Genomic DNA, 23,824 nt, shown 5'->3' with positions numbered 1-23,824 from the left:
TGCTTAGGGTTGTCCTCTTTCACCCTCTCCAGGATTCTTTTGAGCAGCCCGACATTTTTTCCAGTCAGATTTGGCGATCCATCTGTGGTAACGTTGGCAAGCGTACTCCAAGGTAGCTTGTGCCTCTCAATGACCCCCCGACACTGTCATACAAGTCCTCTCCCCGCGTTTTCCCCTTTAGGGATTCCATGGCCAAAAACTCCTCCGTTATCTCAAAATTGTCATTAATCCCTCTGATAAAAATTAAAAGCTGAGCGGTGTCCTTTATGTCATTACTTTCGTCCAGTGCCAAGGAATATAATGTAAATGACCACTTTTTTGTTTAGCTTGCTAGCTAAGTCTTCGTCAATTAGCTCAACACGGCGAGTCACTGTCCTGCGTGATGAGCTAATTTTTTCAAACTTGTTCTTGCTCTCAGGACACAAGATACCTGCTGTCTCTACCATGCACTCTTTGAGAAACTCCCCTTCAGAGAAAGGCTTGCTGGTCTTTGTTAATTTGAATGCCAGCAAATAACCTGCCTTCGTGCTTGACTCTTGGATGGCAGTTTGTCGGATAAAGGTGTTTTGCTGAGCCTGCAAAGTAGCTGCCAGCCTCTGAGCAGTAGCCATCCGTTCTTGCATTGACTGGTTGTTAGCATAATTAGCATGCTTGGTAGAAAAGTGACGGCAAACTATGGCCACCCCTGCTGTATCTAAACGTGAACATCTAATGCTGTACGTTGCTCAAGTTCATGTCTGTGAATGTCCCGCTCTAGTACATATTTCCAGTGAAGTCTCTGTACATGCAGGAGCAGGTGGCTGCATAAACATTTCTTAACTTCTCTGCCTCTGTGTTTCATCACAGCAGGATGACGGATTCAGTCCTCTCTAATTTTCTCTTCTTGGCCATCTGAGTGTGTTGTGTTGGGGAGTCTATCAGCCCATGTGGCCACCACAGTCTTGCGATTTGTGTGCTGCGATTAGATGTGCAGAAATGGCTGCATATAGTTGATGTGTCACCTCTATTACAATACAATGGGTTTTAACAAACAAACTGAGTGGGGGGCTGAATGCAGTCAACTTGGCATTGTTCACCTGCGCTATAAAATGCCACAAGAGTAACAGGATTAGAGCACAACTTCAACTTACATTTGGTATGAATATGAATTAATCTGCTAATATTCTAGTCTGTTACAAAAAACAGGAAATACGCTGCTCAGTTTCTCAGATCCCAGGGTGAAATCTTCAGATTGTTTGCAAATATATTGTGGTTACATTAACAGAAAACTAATAAAAGCAGCTCGCATTATAACTAAGTAAGGCTAGGAGGCTCCAGTTAATAGGCTTTTCAACCAAATGAATAATCAGTACATAGCTAACTGTCATTGCTGCAGATCTTTTAAAATTTATCTTGAATTAAATTAAAGATTATCTTATTATCAGAATTAGCTAGCCATCTGTAGGAGCAAAATATGTTGTACTATAGTTTGTAATATTTAAAAACAACCAATTTTATTTACCCTTAATTTATTGTACTGACCTTACACTGACAATAGCGCCACAGTTAGAGGAGGAAAGGCCTCCTCTTGGCCAGGCCAGACGTCCTTACTGCTAACACACCGAGACATCACCTGAAACCAGTTTAGTCTGAAAATGTGACCTTACTTTCTTTAATTGTGTTTTATAAAGCTTATTAGAGTTAAAAGACAACAGTGGTAACTCCTGTCTGTGGCTCTTAGCTCCAGCCCATTGGTTTCTGATGAAAAGATAACTCTCTAAAATACGTAGGTTTATTTAAACAAACAAGATGAATCCACCTTTGGCCTTTAGTGAGTGTCTGTGGCAGCATGACAGTGTGTGTGGTCCTGAGTCTAACTAGACTGCTGTGGTGTGTGTGTGTGTGTGTGTGTGTGTGTGTGTGTGTGTGTGTGTGTGTGTGTGTGTGTGTGTGTGTGTGTGTGTGTGTGTGTGTGTGTGTGTGTGTGTGTGTGTGTGTGATCGTGGGGATGGAGGAACATGCCGGTGCAACCGTGGGTTAGCTTCTGGACACAGTGGGGCTTTGTGGCTCAGAGGGGGCGGGGCAGAGGCATCAGGCTGTGATACACAGGAGATCAAACTTAAGATCATTTATTTACTGTGTAGTTTCTAATGGTTTCCTCTGCATCATGTGGAGGCAGAGTTCACCTCCAGGCGTGAAGTGGTATCATATCATAATTACACACACACGCCCTCAGTCAGACACTTAAGCTAAACTCTCATTAAGGCAGATTCATTTTCACCCCAAGTGTCTGTGGAGGAGCGAATCGGAGGCAGAATAATGAGGATGGAAATAGAAAGCTGTCATTACACCTCCATCGCTGCAGCACTGTCCTCGGGCACATCCAGCTGCCGTCTGTGAACGCCCTGTGCACGAGGAGCTGCAGCTTCCCAGGTGTTTGGCTTCATCTTCAGTGTCTACATGCACACGCACACACACGTGCGTTGACTCTTGTGGAGTCAGTGCATGTTTGATGCATCTTCACCTTATTAAGTGTAAAGGTTGTAAATAAGCAGGTCAGACTTCCACGGTGAAGCTGTGATGGGGACGAAGCGCTAAGGAATAACAGGCTTTTATGTGACTTGTGCAGCAAGTTTAACTTTTCAAACTGTTTCTCTGAAGTAAACCACAACAAATCTGGTGACTTTGGATTGATTCCCAAAGCAATTAGCACCAAACCGATGAAAGTTCTTGCTGGTATACCTCCCATGTTTTTTTTCAGCTTGCCTTAGATTCTTGCCAACAATCACTACCTCTCACTACGAGACAAAAAAACAGTGGGAAGCCGGCATTTTTAGCAAATGTGCACCTGTGTAGATTTGACAAGTCTAACACCGAGCACAAAATAAAATTCTACCATTACAGTAAACATCCAGGAAAAAAAGGGATAAAATGGAGGTGGTAGACAACTTTGTGAATCTTCCTCCTTGCTGGAACACACAACAGCTGTCCCAGTTAGCAGTGATAAAAGATGGAAGTTTGTTGAATTTTTGTTTACCATATCAAGATGGGCATAAAGGAGTTCAGACATGTGGAGGGAGCTTGGTGTTTGGCGCAGAGCTGCTGCTCCTTCGTATTGAAAGAAGCCAGCTGAGGTGGTTCGGGCATCTGATTAGGATGCCTCCTGGGTGCCTTCCACTAGAGGGCTTCTGGGCACGTCTAACAGGGTAGCAGGCTCAGAACATGCTGCACAGATTATATACACATTTCATCTGGGAAACGCCTCTAGGCCTCCTAGGAGGAAAACGTCAAGAGGGCTGCCTGGGCCGCCTAGCTGAATGGAAGATAATGGATGAATGATCATGGACAGTATCACGTGAATAGAACGTTTTCTATTTCACTGTCCACATCTGTGCTTTGAGATCAGTCTGTTTATGGTGAGTGAAGAAGTGATCATCCATCCGTCCATTATCTAATACCACTGAAGAGGGTCACAGGGAGCTGGAGCCAATCCCAACTGACTCTGGGCGAAAGACTGGGTCCACCCTGGACAGGTCGCCAGTCTAGTGAAGAAGTGGTATAATGTATATTCACTGAAATAACTCAATATCCTTGAACCTTATCTGAAGATGCAGCTCCTCTGTTGAGCAGGAGTGCAACGTTGGTCTGTAAAGGATGGATTAGTGTAGGATCTGCTGATCAATAGGTGACTTTTGGACAAGACTCGGTAAAACTGCTCCACGTGATCTCAGTTGATTTGAGATCGCTTCGACTGTGAGAACACCGTTTTCACTCCGTCTGCTTCAGTGTGTATAAATTATAGGCTGTTGTAAAAGCACCGTTTTCAGTTCTAGCATCTGTCTGTATTTTTGTTAAAGTGGCACTTTGGAAGAGTCAAAGGCAGAATCAATGAAATATTGTAATTGTTCTGAGAAGAGCGGATTTATTTCAAAGGTCTGAGGCATAACTGCAGTTTCAAGTGTTCACTTTCTCTAAACAGCAGGTAGAGCTGTACTAGCTTAACTGTTGTGTTCACCTGCTGATGATGCTTTAAAAGTACATTTGAAACAGAAAATCCCTCTCTCATTGGCCTAAGCAGCGAGAATAGCCTTGGATTAAAGCAGCACCGGGGCCTGTGCTGGTGTGGCACTGGAACATGATCCAGGTTGACTAACACATCATGTATTTGCAGAGAGGAGTTTATAACCCTGGAAAGTTATCTATAAATTGTAAACAAAAAAATCAGTGGATCTCTGGTTTCAGTTATAGTCCTGCATTCAGAATTTCATTTGAAAGAAGTGTTGGTGCTAAAATGACAACAGCTAAAGGAAGAAAATCTGCAGGTATAACACTCCTCACCTACAGGGGGCGATGCTTTCAAAATGGCACCTATTGCTTTCCATGACTGCACTTGGTGACATCAGAAGCTCCAGGCTGTTGAGCTCTTGCTTTCTGTCCTGTAGTTAGTCGGAACATGGGTTTCACTTATTTCACACTGCCCCTGTGTCCTGGTTGTTTTCATGTAAAGTAACATAGTGCTGTGAGATGAACCTGCTGCAGCCTCACCGTTGTCCCTCCTCACATCTCAGTCACTCCCTGTGAACGCTCCTCAACTTGCCAGCCACGCCTGGAGGCCTGCTCATTGTATGAAACGTAAAAGAGCTGTTTCCCACTGGTCAATGTATCATGTCAGTTGATAGTATTGACCTCAAAGCACTAAACTGGATCAAAACAGGCAGTTTTTTTTTCTTGTTCATTCTGGTGTCATTGAACACACCACAGTCAGATCACTGGAGGAGTTTCCTGGTGGTTGAACAGTCAGCTAATTGTTTCCACTGTGACTTATTCACCCCAGGCTGCCCAGCCGCGATCCTCGTGACTCACTATTGACTCAGAGGCTGCAGCTGATAATACTAATTCATGTTAGTCGATAGCAGATGACTTCTCAGGGCCAGCTCTTGAATTTAGAGTAAGTTCGGATCGTCTCAGCCACTCCCAGAGGTCCACATGAGTCAGTAGAGGAAACTATAAAAATAGAAATGTGTTTTCCAGCCAACTGCGCTGCCAGGGTGTCAGTCTTCATTTGCCAGCTGAATGTTTGATGCTGACTTTACTCCATGCATGTACCTTCCTAGATCCATTCATTTATATTTTCACTGCCAAGTTTTCAAAGTGCTCTTTGGTGAAATTTAAGGCTTTGAGAGTTGAGAACACTTTGATTTTGTGCTTTAAAAAAAAAAATCTTTTGTATGTTCTAAATTTTCTGTTGGAGGAGTTTTGGACATAACGTCAGCTGCTAATTAACCTTTGCCTAATGGTCGTGTCTTTGCTGTTTGTTACAGGGGTTTGTGGCTGCTGTGGGCCACTGAGGCCAAGGTACAAACGCCTGGTGGACAACATCTTTCCTGAGGATCCCAAAGTAAGTAACTGCAAGCAATCACATCCTCAGTGAAGGTTGTTTAGGATACAAGGATGCTAACACCTCTGTGTGTGATTGTAGCATCGTTCACATTAGATGTCAGCCAAGCTTAAAATATTCAATAATGAAATAATCTGAATGTTAAATGCACCAGATGTTTGTAACGGTCGGCATACCTCTGGGCGCAGACTTCACTGTAACTAAAAATAGTCAGTGTCCATTTAACGAAGTATTTGATTAGACCTAAGATCCAACAGAAAGGGCTTTTCAGGAGGTAATGTGTCGTCATGCAGTATATCTAGTTGATATGTAAATAACCCTCACTGCCAGTGGTGATGAGGGCATGGCCTTTTCACACTGCGTCCCAGCTGTGATGCTGTGTGTACCCAGTCCTGCTACAGCCCCCTGGAGGTTGCAGTGTGCATTAATTCCACAGTGGGAATGTGGAACAACAAACATTTTGATGAATCTTAAAACTAAACTGTGGCTTCAGTGGCCGCTCTAGAGAAAAGGTCATGGGATTGTTGGAATGTAAAAGCTTCATCCTCTGGGAAGCGAGAATGTGACCAGGATATTTGGCTTCTCCTTTTCACCATCTTGTCTACAAAGCTGGCACAGGGGGGTTAAATTTATCGAGGTCACCAAAATCACTTTTGAGCATCCACAACAAATACTGTGACGGTGTTGTGGTCTTGATTTGGAGCTGAGCCATATCGTGTTCAGCGGGCTCAGTCGGTAGTGGGGTGAAATTATAAATAATGTTACACCGGGTGAGGATAGAAGCACAGAAACACCTCAGTAAATCTGCTGTAAGTGTCAGAGTATCATTGTTAGTACGCTGGACACGGTGTGGGCCTTCAGTGGGTTATTAACACTGTTTTTGGTGCCCAGTTGTTGTGACAGTGGTGAGATTGCTGTGGAGACTCACTGACACCACAGAGCTTCACTGCGACAGCACTGAAATAACTGGACGACCACGGAGCCACACGAAAGCATCAGCCTTTGATAGATCTGATTATTCAATGTGACACGGCTTTGATAACTGGACCACAACAACTTAGCGCCTGTTTGGTTCTTCAGCCTGTGTTAATTAAAATGCTAATTGTGCATGTGGTTTGGATTAAGATGTTCATAAGGGACTTTTTTTTTTTTTCCATGTCTTCCCCACATATCTTCTCAAGGGCCTCTGTTATAAGGAAACGGGTGCTCTGGGAAGTCGAAACGCTCCCACGGTCGAGACCTTGTCAAATTAATTATCCCTTGTTGAGAGCCTTGAGGAACTGGAAACGCCCGTGAGACGCTTGGCCTTGAATTAACTCCCTCCTCTTTATGTGCAACACTTGGTGGCGATGTATTTCAATCCTCTGTCTGTCGCCATGTACAGCTCAATGCTGGAGTTCACACAGAGTCCTCACTGTTTCTGAAGAGGCCGTTAATCTGGAATGGACTTCCTTTTTCCCATTCTCAGATGGCATAAAATCTTGATTTGATCACCAGCATGTGAACTCTGTTCATTAGTTTTAATGAAGCAGAAGTGGAATCAGTATAATGTAAGGACAATTTGATAGTCTAATTTTTTTTCCTCCTACTGAAGAGCGGCATGTGTTGGGTAGATCTCTGATAACGCAGCATTTCACTCTGATATTTTTGAGCAGTGATCTGCGGTGTTCAGTCATTTGTCATCAAAGCTGAAGTGCTGAATCAAACGCATTCACAGGCCATTTAACATAAGTGTTGGATTTTTAATGTCAGTGTCAAGGAGAGTTCGGAGAGAGGAGCCAGGATTTAATGGACTTGGCTTTGATAGAAGATGAAACTAATCCAAACTATTCATTAGAACCATCCTGTGATGTTTTAAATGGACACTGAGGCTGCCATTGCTCTGACATGACTTTTTTTTTCCTCATTTGACTTCACACTGGACTTGGACCAAAACCAGATGAACTGGGAAAAGGAACACCACAAATCTGATGCCTTCACGGTTTAATAACTGAACTGATGTCAGACCCCTGTCTTGGTTTATGTAAAAAAACAAAAAACAAATTCCTTCTGTTACATATGTCAAAGTATAAATGTTGACTGGGCTCTTTTTGTTCAGGATGGCCTCAGCAAATCCGACATGGAGAAGCTGACCTTCTACGCCGTGTCAGCTCCGGAGAAGCTGGACAGGATCGGAGCTTACCTGGCCGAGAGACTGAGCAGAGATGTGGTGCGGCATCGCTCTGGGTGAGTGATGTTGTTTTTGTCTTCTGAGAAGCGGAGTGATTTTACATAAATGTTGTTGCCACTGGTGCGGCCCTGAACACGACACTGATGAGCAGGGCGGCGCCGTGCGCAGCAGCTGTGTAAGAGAGAGAAAAATCATTTTGAAAATAAAAACACACCCCTAAAAAAGACACTAAGAATAGGTAAATTCCTATTTCCAGGAAACGTTCATTGCTTACTGCTCCTGGAACGTCATTAAAGTGAGTTGAGAGGCAAAACTGTTCCTCCTGTATTTCTAAACGACCACTGGCAGCGGTTCTAACGCCAGGGGGTGGTGATTTTTCTCCTGACAGTCAGAACAAACATCTCTCTCCCTCTCCCATTTATCTGTCCACGTGTCGGTACCAAACCACTTGGCCTTGCCTGAAGCACTCGTCCTTCCAGTGCAGTGACTCATCTGTATTTATGCCGTTTTAACACATTCTGTAAAGGCTTGTGAGAAATTCACATTTCTACATTAAAACATTTATTGTTAAGATTCTCCATTTTGTCAGCAGCTTATGAGGTGACACAGGTAAATATTGACCTCTGACCTCCGGTAGCTGATTGACCCCGATTCTGTGAGTTGCCTTAAGTACAAACTGCAGCACTTGGCTGTTGTCTGGTTAAATGGTTCTTGGCAAAAGAAACTGTGATGTTTTAGAAGGTCATGTCTTTTGTTATTTAAAAAAAAAAAAGACAGTAAATAGCTGACTGTCACCTGTGACCCCTCTGTGGTTTTTCCTATACATCTGTAAAGCGAGGTAAACCCCCTTGATGAAGCATTACTTGTTCACAGGTATGTGGTCATAGCCATGGAGGCTCTGGACCAGCTGCTGATGGCCTGTCACTCTCAGAGCATCAAACCCTTCGTGGAGAGCTTCCTGCACATGGTGGCCAAGCTGCTGGAGTCCAGAGAACCAGACCTGCAGGTCCTGGGGACCAACTCGGTAAGAGAGCCTGGTCAGCTGAAACATAGCAGACGGTCAGCTTCGTTCTGGGGGTCGGCAAATGCCTGGAATCAAAGTTAGTTTATTAATTATGAATATTCGGAGCTCCTCAGAATGAAACATCTCATCACAATGGCTACTTTGGACTTGTGGGTGCTACATGTAATAGTTTAATACAATTAACACTGGCTTTGGTGTGGTAATGGCTTTATGTACTAATATTCATGAGCCTGCTATGGAAAAGAAGAACTGTATCAAAGCCAAAATACTTTCTGATATAACAAAACCTGTAACCAGAGCTACTAAATTCATCACAGTCAGCAGAACTCGTTACTGAAATAGGAATTGTACAGGCGTGTATCTTTTGTCTTTTAATCAAAGGACCAGATATTTTCCAACTCAGTGGTTCAGCTTTTGCTCTGATGAGTCAACCAGGAAAGCAGTTCTGACTTCTCCTGTGAGTTTCTCTCTGGTGGGTGCTGCCAGGCATTTTCTGTTTCCAAATTTATCTGCCAATTAACTTTATCACAAGAAACTGGCAGACTGCGACGGCTTCAAGTGCCTGTTCCTCCGCTCCATCCCAGTAGAACAGACACTCAGTCCACATGAAGCCACTGAGTCAGAGACACAGGGGAGTCGATATGTCAGGTGTTATAGCCTGTGCAGCCACATTTAAAGCCAGTTTGACAATAAACTCTGCATTTCTCTTTGTCCAATCGACTTCCCAGTTTCCTGAACAGATTGGTACCAGACTGGACATGTTTCCATTTTGTTTGTGTTCCAAGAAAACACTAAGAATGTTTTCTTGTCCAGGAATTGTACACCGATCTGTTCAGGAAAATGGGAAGACAATTGGACAAAGGGAAATGCAGATTTTATTGGCAAACTAGCTTTTCTGCAGCAGAAGCCATCAGCACTTTCCTATGATAAACTGCAGGTGCTAGGATATCTGATAGCTGCCTTCAAACCTCTCCTAACCCCCTGTGTGCCTACTCTTGGCAAGCTGTCCCCAGCTGGCAGGCATGATAGGGAGACGAAGCAGTCACGAGCAGTTTTATAGGTGTGGACTGATACATATTCTGCTCGTATCACTTCAAATCAAAGGTGATACCAGGGGAAAAGTGTCTCACTGCAGAAGTACTGTGTGAATGAATTTTAGGCTTTACTGCTTGTTATGTAATCAGCATGCTAGAGAAGTAAAACCAGTTCATTTTAAAGGACTTTTCACTGACAGCTTTTTTTAAATTGAACTCTCTAAAACTGCTCGAGGGAAGCAAAACAAACTGCTGATGTTTGTGTCACCCTCTCGTTTCCAGATCGTTGCAAAGCCTAAAAGCTTTGCCACCAGGCACCGATGAGGCAAGGAACCCGTCTGCTTCTGATTAGTCTTATTTACATGATGAACCCAGAATTACCCCCTCTTTACCTAAAGCACTTATCCTCTTGATGTGAAAGGCTTCAGCTCTCTGTTCAGACAGAATTCAAGAAATGTGTTAAGTGTTTTTTATTTATTTATTTTTTTAAATGATGCTGCAAATGCTCAGGCACACATCCAAAGCCCGCATGTTAATGTTGCATCCCCCTCTCACAGTTGTCAAACCTTCACTTATTTTGTTATTTTACAATCCATGGTTACATAGTGTAAACCTGGTAGATGTGTTTTGTCAAAAGCAACGTACCATCTGTCTTGAACCTACGTGGCAACAACGGCTAGATTTTCACGCCTGCCAGCTCATTAGAGGTCCATTACTGAAGGTCAGGGTTACAATCGTATGACAAGTGTGTTTGTTTTGAATGTGTCATTTGGATTTGGGTATACATTTGCATTTATATAGCCTATATTTTGCTTTTGATTGAATAAAACAAAAGTAAATCCATTCGGGTGCCCTGCTCGACGCCCACACACAAGTCGTGACCACAGTTTTCCTTCTGCAATAAACAGAAGCCAGTAATTAGTTGTGGCTCCATGTATGTGTAACACCCGGATTTCCCCCCTCCTCTGCAGTAACACATTCAGGCTGCCGAGGGGAAACCACTATGTGCACGCCGGCTGTACGTGCACCTGCTTCCGCCAGAGTCATTAGCCCCAGGAGAGGTTAGGTACAAAATGGGAGGAAATTACCTGGTGGAACTGCAGGGTTTTTGTCACCAGTGTCGAACTGTACAGAGGCAATTTGTTGCAGTGGACAATGATGGGGCAGCGCGAAATGCTGCTCAAGCACAGCTGGTTGTGTAGAGAGAGAGGAGGACATGCTACGCTTGTTTGGAGGAAGCAAATTATAGGCTGGACCAAATGGGGTTGCTCTCTAATGGCTATTATCATTATCACCAGTGGTTCCAGTTCATGGCCATGGTGGAATTTCTTTTTATCATGCATGTCATTATGTTATTGGAGTCGCTGCAGACTTCCATGAAAGTGTATGTCTGTCTGTGTCTCCATTGTTGAGAGGTGATAAATCACACAATTAGCAGCTACACTGCTGTGACTGGGTCTGATTAGAGGTCACTGAACACCAGCGAGGACAGGTTTTCATTCCTGAACCAACACTGAAACACTCACATGCTCATTTCTCTGTTTGTCAAGCTGAATATTTATAGTAATACTTTAAATTATTCAGTTTTCTAATATAAATGTAAAATTCAAGGGTGAATCATTACTGCTTTTTGTTTCCTGGCCATGTTCAATTAGAATCAGCCTTAAACTGGATGTTATTTAACACTTAGAGAAACGTGGATGTTGTTAACACTAGTTCTTTCCTTACAACAGTACAACCGTCTGTACACAGTGTAGGTCTTTCTGCAGTAGCTGTCCATCAGTGCTGATGTCCCATCAAACGTACCGTAAACTTTTAATTCTGCTGTTGTGATTTTTTTTTTTTTCTTTTTCATTCCCGTAGCCGGTGACGTCGGGCTAATGATGCTTCCCTCTTCATCCTATCCTCTCTCTAGTTTGTGAAATTTGCCAACATTGAGGAGGACACGCCGTCCTACCATCGCCGCTATGACTTTTTTGTGTCCCAGTTCAGCGCCATGTGCCACTCTACTCATGAGGATCCAGAGACCAGAAAAAGGTAATAAGACACAGAGACGTGTCCCTTTTGATGTGTCCCCCATATTCACACCGTTTTATACAAAACATGGCCTCAAATGAACTATTCCAAACACTTTAGAGCCTTTTGAGTTTGATTTGAACCTAAAACCTTAAATATAAGACACAGAGGAAACGTCCTCTGTGCAGCTGTTGCTCACGATTCATGAGTGTTACTGGATGAGTTCAGACTTCGTTTGTGTTTGTACCTTTGTCATCCTTAAACACTGAGCCAGAAGGATTCGTGTTATTTCTTAAAAAAAAAAAAAGCTGTGCCCCTAAATTTTTGTTTGTGTGACTACATTTTTTTCATTTAGTTACATGAGTGACCCTAAAATTTAATCTAAGTGCTGAGCCCTGATATTTGTACAAAGTACAAGCTTCCGCCTCAGGCTTCATTATTCTCCATGGAAGACGAGCAATTTAAAATCAGCACTTTTATTTCTACAATGAGAAAAGCTAGTTTGTATGGAGAGCCAGATGTCAGGCAAACACAATGTTTCATCATTGTGGAGATGCACAGACTCCGTCTGCCTGCGCGCCTGGTCGTTAGGAGGGTAAAAATAGCTCTGCTGTGACACTGCATAGTCCTACAAGATGCCTGCTCCCACTGAAACGCCCACCTCGTGACTCTAATGCACATCAGCAGTGAATTAAAACAATACCCGAAAACATCTTTCTCTAATTCATGGTGAAAATAAATTCTCTCCCAGTGTCACTGCAGCAGCTGAGACCCGTGTGAGCTGTGTAAAAGCATATTTTTGCATTGAAATGCCCTTTTTGTATTGATTTGTATGTGTGTGCATGCTGGTGTTGGTTGTGGTACGGTGAGAGCCAGGCTATGCTGAGATTTGTTTGAGGTGGATTGATATTTCGCTGCCAGCACCCGGTAAACATTATGAGTTCTCACTCTGCTCCCCCCCCCCATAATTCATTACTCGCCGTGCCGCTGTCTCAGTGCAGGTGGAGAGGAATCCCCTAATAGCATTTCTCTGGTGGTTATTGGATTAGGCCTGAGGCGAGGTCACCCACCCACTTTTTTATTATATTGCTCATACCATTGTGAAACAGAAAGTAGAGACACTGTTGATGTTTCAGTCTGGCAGATTGCGTAGTCTCAGCGTGTTAGCGCTGCAAATTAAATAAAGCAAGGTATTATTTGGTCGAGCTGTTGAAGTCTGATAACACTTTGAAGTTGAAGGACACGCAGGTGAGTCAACCCTGCAGCTTTGCAATAAGAGAAATTCTCATGAGCCTTAAGGTAGATAAACAGGCACTCGGGAGAAGTTCTAATATTATTATTGGGTTGAGTGATGGAAGTATTTTCAGGTCATTCTTCATTGATTTTCACTGATCCTCTGGCGTTTTATCAACGTGGTCGTTCTAAGGCTAATGACTGAACCTTCTTTACAGACTGTATACCACTGCTTAGTGTCGACATGCACCATTTGAACAATCACACTGAGTATATTTTTACCTTCAGACCAGTTTGAGTTTGGAACAGGACACGTTGGCGCTCTATCTAACAGTTACCGTGTGTCTGTCAGGATCCGTGTGGCGGGGATTAAAGGCCTGCAGGGCGTGGTGAGGAAGACGGTGAACGACGAGCTGCAGGCCATCATCTGGGAGCCTCAGCACATGGACAAACTGATCCCATCCATGCTGTTCAACATGCAGGACAGTGAAGACCTGGACAGGTAGGAGACACACACAGAGTTTGGACCGGGACAGGTTTGTTCTCACTGTGACTGATTCCTCTCCACACTGAATTTGGAATTTGAGTGAGGGTTTGACTTTGAGGCATATAGTTGATCTTTCTGACATAGGAGCCATTCTTGTCTAGACGTGACCTTATTAATGGGAACACAGAGTTCACAGTCAATTATGTAGCGCTGGTGCCTTTTTCTGGAGGCAGTCAGAACAGTAAACTCCTTCTCCTTGCAACTTGAGCTTTTCTTCACCTTGGATAATGAGGGTCAGTTTTTCCAGGCCAGTGCACAGTGGCTCTCATATCCCAGAATTCACCTGTGTGATCAAAATGTTGCTAATCAAACAGGATCTCCAAATGGCTGCTGATTACTCAGTGATACAGGAGCACAGATCAACAGAAACGGGCTCAGGCGGTCCCTACCACCTCCCTCTGCTCTTCGTTGCTTTTAATCTGCTGTCTTCTACTCTTGATCTCTCTCCTCCTCTCCACTCCTCTCATTTTATTTTTACCGCCTCCTCTCCCACTCTCTCTTTATCTCTTATTCTTCATTTTTAAACAACCTTTCCTTTCTTCCTTGCTCTCTCTCTGTGGCTCTCTCTCCTCTCCATCTTATTCAGGTGGTTTCCATGTGAACAAAAACCTATTTTTGGACCCTGTCTCTCTTTCTCTCTTGTATCCCTGGTTGTGTGTATTTTCTTCCTCTCTTTCTTTTCTCCACCTCTTGCAAGTACCCATTTGGAGGAATTGATGGGTAAGGATGTGATCTGACCCTGGCCGGTGTCTCCATGGCGTTACTTGGACATGTTGGGGTGACGTCTCGTACAGCCGGCATAGGGAGGTTCTTCCAAGTACTGTGAAGTGTCGCTGTGCCACTGTGAGCAGGAAACAGCAGTTCATCACACAGTGGTGTGGTGTCAGTAAATTTACCTTGCAAAATCCAGATTGCCACTTCAAAATAAAATGAAAACTCACCAAAAGTTTTGAAACGGCTCTAGTGTGATACAAAGCCAACGGTGTTATGGTTTTGGACTTGCTTCCCATTTTGGTGCTGTTAGTTTGGTTCTATTTCCTGGTTTTGTATCACCTCATCTGCCCCAGCTTTACCCCAGTGTGCAGTCACCACTCGGTGTTTCCACCTGTTGCCCATTATCTCCTGGTCTTCAACCCATATAACCTCCTCCTGGGCCGTTCTCCATTCACCACACCCCGCCTGTTCACATCTGACGTTCTGGATCTGTCTACAAGAACCAATTCCTGGCCAGTGTCCGCCTTTTTGAGTCCACCCGTACTTGAGAGCTGACAGATGGAGCTCTTTCACTTTTTGTCTCCTAAATTTTGGCAGCTCTACTTCTCATGTCTGCCAGAATCATGAAGCGTACTGGGGCTGGGTGGAAACACGAATGACTCCCTTTCAAAACACTGATGGAGGAGACAGAAAGAGAAGAGAGATGTTTAATAAAAGTACCACAGTACTGGTCTTCATGAAAGCCATTTTAAATTTACACATAATTAAAGGCTGTTTGTCTCCTGCTCCACCAGCAGCAGCGGCTGTTTGAGACTAGTGCTGCAGGATTTTTCTTGATGTAGGAAAAGTATAAGATGGCTGCATAAGAGAATGACAGGCTGTCGCTGCCCGTTGTGAACGCTTGGTAAATTTGCTGAGTAGCTTTGTTTCAGTCGAGCACCTCTGTGAGACATTTCATTGTGCATTTGGAGAAGTCTTGTTGGTGTCAGATTCTTTACAGCGGAGCCCAGTAGGCCGTGACCTCGCACTCCTAATGTGTTTAACAACAACCGTGATTCACATTCAATCATATCTTCTTCTGTGTTGTTTTGTTTTGGTCGCCACAGACGCACAACAAATAATGTTTTGCCTCTAAGCTGCTCCCTTAATGTGGAAACTATGCAAACCCACCTGTCACTGAGGAAATGTTTTTCACTCCGGAACCTCCTCTCCTCACATTGACGCGTCGAGTCCGCCACCAAGTGATATTCATCGTCATGTACAAATTAAGCACTGGGAGCGCCGCTAATGTGGCTAATCTAAATATAAATGTTGGTTCAAAAAGAAAAAGACTGATTTGTACTTGTCATTTTTAACTGGTTATTTAGATAACACCCCTCTTTAATGGGGAGTGCCAGACTGTGCATCAGAGAAGTCACCTTGAAAACGACCTGGAATGGAATTGGCACATGATGAAACGGAGACATTTCAAACAGTGCGAGGTGTGAGTGTGAGCTCAGTGTGAGCTGAATGAGTTCAGTACAGTTTGACTAACAATACAAGAACATGTCCTTCAGCCAGAACTGGTTTCGTCTAACGCGAGCTGTGCTCCAGGCTGTGGGCTGGATGCAGACCATGAGAGACTGAGGTCAGACTGAACCTGCTGCTCTGAAGAACAACCAGGCCTGTACGACAAAACAAAAGAGTTTACACAGTGCGGTCTTCAAAAGGACTAAAAAGAGTTTGGTGATCTTCCACCACAATAGTTAAGGTTTAGGCAACTCAAACTACTTGGTAAAAGGTTGAACAAAGCTTTCATGGTTAAAAGCCAACTGATCTGACTGCTGGTGGGAGACAGGTCGGGCACAAAGGTCTCAGGTGTGGAACCATCCAACCTGACCTCCACTCCAAAAGGTTTAGCCACTACTCGATCAGCTAGCCTGAAAATGCAGCTGTCCCTGTGGTTTAACACTCCCTCTTTGTTCCAACACCAACTGTGCTTCTGCTGCTGCCAATACATAAAGTAGGCCTTCTCCAAAAGTCGCCAGCCAGTGATTATAAAATGTAAAAGGCAAAGTCTATGACGTCAGAGTTAACAGTACAAGTTGTGACTTTTCAGCGGGGACAACAAAAGCGATGCCCTAATGGCTCTCAGCTGTGAAAGACACAACCAAATTCATGGTTTCCTTTTAATCTTACACCTTTTGTCCTTTCCCTCTTCTGTCCCTAACAACCCAATAACCGCAGCCAGTCTTCAGTGATTTGAATGGAAATGCAGCCTTCACATAATCCATGTGGTGCTTAAATTCTTTCATCACCCTGGGGAACGTCTCTGCATTGATGGCAGCGTTCCAGCTGTTTCTAATGGTCTTCATGCAGCTTAATGAGCCGATCCTTCAGTCAGATCTGATGCTGGAAGCCTTTCCTTTGAATGAGCGTTAGTCGGACAACATGCGAGAGTAAACAGGAAAGAAACCGACTCAGCTGATGTCATTTTCTTTTCCTTCCCTCTTGGTGTTTCTGCTGCGACCACGATGAATTCATGCCTATAATGATGTTTGCTGAAACGTTGGTGCCAGTGACGTGTCAGCCCATTGTGAAATATCTCAGTAACCCCCTCCCATACAGTGCTAGCAGACCCCCCCAGCATGGTTTCATAGTTAAAACTCTTCCTAGCCTTACTTTCAGTTGTTTGAACAACCCATAACAATGAAGCAAACTATGGTGAAAGTTGGCACTAATTCACTGTCTACCCCTGTAACAAAGTCAGTGGGAACAGTACGTCATCTTTGTACCAACTCAGACACGAAGTGTCTTCAGGAGCTGCAGCTCTTTTTCATGTCAGATGAGCAAATGGCTCTTTTGAAATTACATGAAAACACAAAATTCCATTTGCCATCTAAAATGAACAGTTTTTCTGTTTTCTGATTACCTTTGGACACAGTTTAAAGCTAAATCCTCTTTTTAACATTAAAAACTAAAACGAATGGCCTGGCACACCAGGCTTTTCTTCTGTGCAGCTCTTTGAATGGAGACATTGTGTAACTGGCAGGTCGACATTTACAGTTTTCTGCTCATTCAGGTGCTGACCTCCCTCCTTTGAGCAGATCAGCATCACTGCAGTCCAGCAGCATCCTGCCAGATAAAATGTCCATCGGCAGATTCAGACATCGGCCTCCGAGGGAACAGCTGCTCCAGAGGAGGAGCCGAGTGTTATTGTTCCTTTTCTCTCCCAGAAAAACACAATCTGTGTCTAATAATGTCTGCCAAACAGGGCGATGGTCAGTTTACCCCGCAGCGGTGCGTTTTCAATCGAGCTATAACAGAACGGGCAGGAAGCCGCGGTCAAGGGCGTTTGATTCTGTTAATTGCTTCTCAGGGAGCGAGGACGTGGGCGGCATGCCGAGACCAGAGGTGCAGACTTAGGGAGCCAGAAAACGGCTTCCCTTGTTTCACAGTGAAATGCCTGCTTGTGTTGTTTGAAGGCAACCACCTTGAAACGACTTTGATTCCCAGCTAATTTCCCCCGCTGCTCACCCACACCTCTGCTTCTCTGCACCTTTGTTTCACTGAACCTCGTCTGATTGGGTACGCGTGGTTTTCTCCACATAACCCCCACTCACCGTTTAAACTGCTGACTTAACATGAATTGGGATTCATTTGCTTCTCTGACATATAATAATTAGTCATTTCTGGGAGAATTGAGTGCATGGAGACATCTTAGCCCTATTGTTTTGAGCTCTGACTCAAGTCCTGTGATTTGTTCTTGTGTGGTACACATCTGTGTACGCAGGCACCAGCTCAGTTGGTCAGAACAGACAAAATGCTGAGTAAATCTGGGCAGGAAACTAAAGCACCGAGGTGCCATTGAGCAGTGAACTCCAGCTCCTGCTTCACTAAACCCTGGACTGTATGTCCACAGCCAGGGCAGGTCTGCATGCAGCCCAGGATTTATAACTGCACAGGCTGTGATGCTTGGACCAGAAGCACAGACTACACACAGTGCGGTGTGAATCCATTCTGTTACTACTGGGAGCCCAACAGCCTCGACTTAGAAGTGAAGGTGATTGTAGACAAGTAATCGATGTATGAATTTGTTCATCATTATGACCCTCTCTCGCTGTTGTCAGAAATATTAGTTATTTCATTGTTCTGGCATGTGCATCGTTTGCTGCACACGTCCACCGATTCATTAGAGTGAGGTATATGGCGCTCGTGGGGTCGTGACTAGACTTCAACTTAAATGTCTCTGTGGTTTCACAGTGTTCTTTAGTCCCCAGGAATCTGCTACCACTCGCTTTCTTTTCCCCGACAGAAAAAAAATCTTCAGCTTTTATTAAGTTTGTTGTGGCCACTTCATCAGACAGTACCAACCCATCTCCTTCTACAGGGGAGAATTTCATTTTGGTCTCTCATTTCCCTGCTTCTAACAAACAATAAGCATTTAATTTCCCCTGAACTGCCTGTGTGGGCTGACAGCAATTGCATTGTTTCCCTCTGGAGACCCAACTGCCTACAGTCCATCTGTGACCAGGCTTATTGCTGGAGAAGTGATTTACTATTACGTTATTTTATCAATATAACACATAACGGGAGCTTGGCCTCCTGCCACAACTGTGGATTCTTGGCAGTTCTGCAGAAAATCACAAACTTGTACACAAGAAGTTTTATCTTGTATGTAGCTGCAGGATCAACGGGGCGCCAGTGGAACAGAACGTAGGAACACTCAGTATAATTAAAAGTACTGGTTGTTTGTTCAAATGATTAAAAAATCCTGTGTTCCCATTTTGTTTACAAGTGACCTCTTGTGGTGAGAAGCAGAGGCAGAAGTAGTGTTAATTTGTTACAGCATCGCAAACGTGTCTAGAAGGAGGTGTGGGTAGAGAGTTCACTTCACAAGACGATTTCTCTTATACACAACAAGCTTTTCTCTAATTTAGCCATGGAGTTTTAGCTTATGCTTAACCAGATGCTGACAGTAGAGGCAGGTCAGAGGACAGCTGTATGTGCACGGGTCTTTTTTTTTTTAGAACAAACTAATTGTCTTGTCCCTGAGCTGTGAGGACTCCTGAGGCCTGCGTTTAGTGTCTCCCTCCCTCTATCCATCTCTTAACATCCTGAGGGTTTTTCTTCTCTCTCCATGTTATTTTACTCTGCACTTTCTCACCCAGCTCTCTCTTCACAGTTTCTGTGTGTGTGTGTGTGTGTGTGTGTGTGTGTGTGTGTGTGTGTGTGCGCGCTATGAAGAGCTGCTTCTTGGCCTGTACCATGTTAGTGGACTCACTAAGCTTCTTGAAGAGTTTGTCCACTTTGTTGGTTGATATTTCTGATGTTTCCAGTCATTTTCACTTTATGAAATGATCACATAACTCTTATCTCTGGCAGGGTGGGGCACCCCAGCACACCATCAGGGGTGGGTCAGGACGGGGAGGAGAACCCAGCAGCGCTGGCTGAGAGCTGCTTCAGAGAGCTGCTGGGCAGAGCAGCCTACGGCAACATGAACAACGCTGTCCGGCCCATCTTAGTGTGAGTACCTGATATTTAATTATCTCCTCAGGAGCTGACGTGCACACAACTTTCCCCCTTTGACAGAAAATGTGAGCGCAGCCTTTAGCAGCGAAGCAGACTGACAGGTCGTGTTCAAGCTAGGACCATCTTTTAGCTGATTTATTACAAACAACCTGTGCTTGACATCACAACTAGCCATCACGTTGCACCGTGTCAGACCACAGGTATATTTGGTTTCCATTTAATTATCACTCTCTCTGCTTTATAAGCAAATGGAGCTCCACCTGTCTGCTTCTGTGTTTCACATTGTGTAGTTGGTTGGGATTGTGTTCACACTTGGCATCTCTGTGTTGTTTAGCTCAAAACTTTTTGTTTTCAGCTGAGCAAAGAAATGGAAGGACAACACAAAGCAGGAGAGGTGACAGGGCAGCAAATAAACCTGGAGGCCATCACACTGATGCAGCGCATGAACACAAACTCTATCTTCTTCTTCCACTTCATCTTTCCACACAAACACAGGCACACCTTCCTCAGTCTCCCAGCACACAAAGGAAATTAAACAAGCTCTGTTATCAAGCAGGTGGCTGCCATGCAGACGCAACACACCATTGCCACCCAGTACTGTCTCTCCCTCCTGGGATTTAAATATCCTCATCACTGCTACTACTGGCCACGCTGCCCTGCCACTCAACGCGGTTCACATAAATTGGACAATTACGGAGCAAACGGCTGAGCCTCTGAGAGTTTCCCTCTCACAGCCTGCTTCTGCTCCACTGAGCCGCTCTGAGTGCCGCCTTCACTTAGCTGCTTTTATCCTCGGCAGCTTCAGGAGGAAAGGCTCGTGCAGATGGTTAAATGAGTTTGTATGGAGTATTTTTAGCCTCACTAGCAGCCACGATGATGTTGCTTTGTTAGTTAGTATGCTGGTCCAACACTTTGGTCCAGAATGAAACATCTCAACACCCGCCATCTCCTGACTTTTGTTGTACTGCGACCGAGAGCTCAGAATGTCCACATGCTACATGTTAGCATGTTACCATGCTAATTTATCCAGGTTAACATTTTGAAATGATCTGCTCTCCATATGCAAAGTGTAAGCATTTATTTTTGTGCTGCAGTATTTTTTTTGTTTTGCAGAAAACGTGCACATGCTATACTGTACTTGCATGACAGTAACAAAGTGTTTGCATATTAATATATACTAGGGCTGGATGATTATGCAATCTCTGTAAGCTTTACTGCATAACATGCAAAACCTTGGGCCTAAAGTATTTAACATCCTAGTAATTGCAGCCATGTTTAAAGTGAAAATTAACACATTTGCATATTACCAAAGCTGTTAACCAATGTGCAAACACTTCTGGTGAATTTTGAGTTTGGATACATGCAGATAATCTGTTACTTAGTTGAATGCAGTGGTTTTTCCTTTTCTCTTGTCTTGACACACAATACAAAAACTAAATGTTTCTCTCTGTTGTTATCACTCTCTTTGTTGTGTTTGGTAGCTACTGGATGTTGGCACACAACACCCTCTCTTTAGTAGTAAATTTGACTTAGGACCAAACGGTGCCCAGTAGCCCTACAATGAAACACCATATTTATTTGAGTTGTGTGGATATAAAGACTCCCTGAGATTCATCGAGGGGGTCTTCGGTGTTACTTGAGTCAGGATGACGGGCTCTGAATAAGTCAAGAAAACCACTGCCTCTTGCACATCCACTCAGCCTCTTAGTGCTGATTAACAGTTAATTAGGCAATGTTACTGTGACTGTTCAGCATCTGTAGTGCCTCTTCAAGAACAGAGCTGCATTTAATCATTGCTCTTCATTTACTTCCTCCAGTTAGTTTCATTTTTTTCCTCGAGTTTATTTCCAGTTAATTTATTTAAAGCTCTTCATCTTTTTCTCCTTCCTGAAAACAGACCCTGAGATGACCTCACGTTCACAGGATTCGCTCATTAGCGCTTCCTTTAGATTTTCAACGACCTTGGCTCAACATGCAGTGCCAGTAGCCAAACTTTTATTTTCAGATAGAAAATGCATTATAACCTGTTAATATAAAAATAAAAGAATATGTTTAGATACTTGGGTGAGATGCGTGATGGAGAACCCTTTTCCAGGCGCTCGGTTGGAGACCATTCCATTCTTTTCCCGACCGCCTTTTAATGAAACTTTAGGTTTTATTTTCAACAGAAATCCAGCACAGCCCCGCTGCAGTGTGTTTTCTGGAGTTAGCTTGTAACCATGAAGCGAAAAAGACGGTATGACTTTACAAAATAAATAGGATTCTTCTTTTTCTTGGGCTTGTTTATTGCAACTTGGGTTTTATTTTTGTTGTTCCATCCATTATTCTTGTCAGTTTTAACATTATACATTTAATTCTCTTGGTCTCTAGCAGCTGATAAATCCTTTCTCTGACCAGAGCATAGTGCTGTAGGTTGTCACTTAAACTGGGGCGTGTACGTAAGGAGTTTCAGCTGGAGCTTTTCCAGTACATCACGGGATCATGACTTTGCCAGTCTTACATTTTTCTCTTGATCTGTGTGTCTTTGTGACTGTGGGTGAGGCCAGCTCTGCTCCTGCAGGGGAGCGTCTTCAGACTATAAATAGCAGGGACTGGGGTTAATGGCGGGGGGGAGGGTTTTGGGGGTTTGGATTGACGTCATATTGGTGAACTGTTCTCGCACAAGCAGCTTCCAATCCTTTTTACCGTTGTCGTCTGCTTTTTTTTCTTTGTCTCCCTTGTTACTGTCCTCGCTGCTTCTTTCATTCTGTCCTTTTCCCTTCTCCTTCTTCTATCCACATTGAATCCTCCTGTTCTTCGCCTTCTCTCACTAACACTGGCTTTGTGTCTGTCAGTCCCAGTGGACTGTTTAAAATGGCTGCTGTGACAGAATCATCCTTGAACAGTTTATTGTAGTGCAAGGCCTGGTTATTACTTTGAATTCCTCAGTGCTGATACAATACTTGGCTTTTGGATCAGATACTAAAATGTCACTTTATCCAATACCTGCTCAGGGTGCCCCGAGGAAATTATTACAGAGCGGTGGTATGTGTCACACGATATGGCTAAAACAAATCCAGCTAATCAATGTCAAACCTTTAAAGAACTAAAATCAACTTGATGCAGACTGTAAAACATGTCTGGCTAGTGATGACTAAACTAAGTTCAGTCCAACATTTTGGCTGTATTTAAGAAAATATGCCAGATTTGTCAAATCTTAAAGCCGCTCTACCTCATTTCTTTTCAGCATCCAGTGAGACTCAAAACAAACTAACACCATCAGCCGCTCCTAACTGCTCTCTGCCCCTCCCATCACGTCCTGTTTCCTAGCGTAAACTACAGATGCCTGGTTGGGACAAACTGTCCAAACTGCAGCCTCCAGTCTAGCTAGCGTTAGCTGGCTAACAGTAAATGTGTCCAGTTACTGCGAATGTCACACAAAGCGCTGACGTTACACAAAGCTCCAGCTATTCCCAAATTAAATTCATATTAATTCAACACAAAGATAATCCAGATTTTGGTCCTGTCTTCTTTTGATGACAAACTAATAAGTAACTCCAGCTCAAACATTGTCCTCGTGGTTCTTATGTGCTACAGTCCTGAACTGATCCAATGAACGATTTGTGGAAAAATCATTATTCCTATGAGTGGATATTTTTCTCTCTGCAGCGTGTTCTTTTATGAAGAATAATTGGAATCGAATATCAATTTTCAAACATTTATTATCATAACTAAACAGACCATTGAATAAAGCAATTTACAGAACTCTGGGTTCCGTCTCTATCTGAAGCCCTGACCTCAACGGCAAAACCATTCAACTCGTCTTCAGGACGAGAAGGAACGCTGTCCTCCTCCATTCAGTTTATTTTATTCAATTTCAAATGTGCCCTTGTAGGCTGGTCCGGTCCTCTCGTGCTGTTCTATTGGTCCATCTATCCGTCCGTCCTCCTCCTGCATCTTTTCTGCTCCAATGGGAAAAGCAGCTTCCTAAAGATGGAGGAAATTCTACTGTCTGAATTCCTACACTCACTTCTTTCTTTGTTACACTATATGTGACATGGCTTCCCGTTTGGCTAATTAAACTGTCTTGCCTGTGTGTGTCTGTATATTGCCCTGCCTTTGAAGTTGTCTTCCTCTTGTTGGCTTTTAGATCTAATCTCTTGTTTATTACCCTTGGTGTCCCAGTGACCCCAAATTCCCTGGCCTCTTCAGCCAGGTG

General features: G+C 43.8%; 1 protein-coding gene across 1 annotated transcript in view; it reads left to right on the top strand.

The window, feature by feature from the left end:
* The window catches only part of efr3a (EFR3 homolog A (S. cerevisiae)), a 73,669-nt gene that overhangs the window by 23,614 nt on the left and 26,231 nt on the right, over positions 1-23,824 (top strand). Inside the window, exons 3-8 of the mRNA XM_020617690.1 lie at positions 5,301-5,377; positions 7,476-7,603; positions 8,421-8,571; positions 11,521-11,642; positions 13,207-13,356; positions 19,480-19,620. Coding sequence (XP_020473346.1) covers positions 5,301-5,377; positions 7,476-7,603; positions 8,421-8,571; positions 11,521-11,642; positions 13,207-13,356; positions 19,480-19,620 — 769 coding nt within the window. The remainder of the gene's footprint in view (positions 1-5,300; positions 5,378-7,475; positions 7,604-8,420; positions 8,572-11,520; positions 11,643-13,206; positions 13,357-19,479; positions 19,621-23,824) is intronic.

This window comes from Monopterus albus, unplaced genomic scaffold, assembly GCF_001952655.1.
Source record: "Monopterus albus unplaced genomic scaffold, M_albus_1.0 scaffold193.1, whole genome shotgun sequence".
Classification (NCBI taxonomy): Eukaryota; Metazoa; Chordata; class Actinopteri; order Synbranchiformes; family Synbranchidae; genus Monopterus; species Monopterus albus.
Note: the sequence above shows the minus strand (reverse complement) of the source record. Positions and strands in the feature narration are given on the sequence as shown.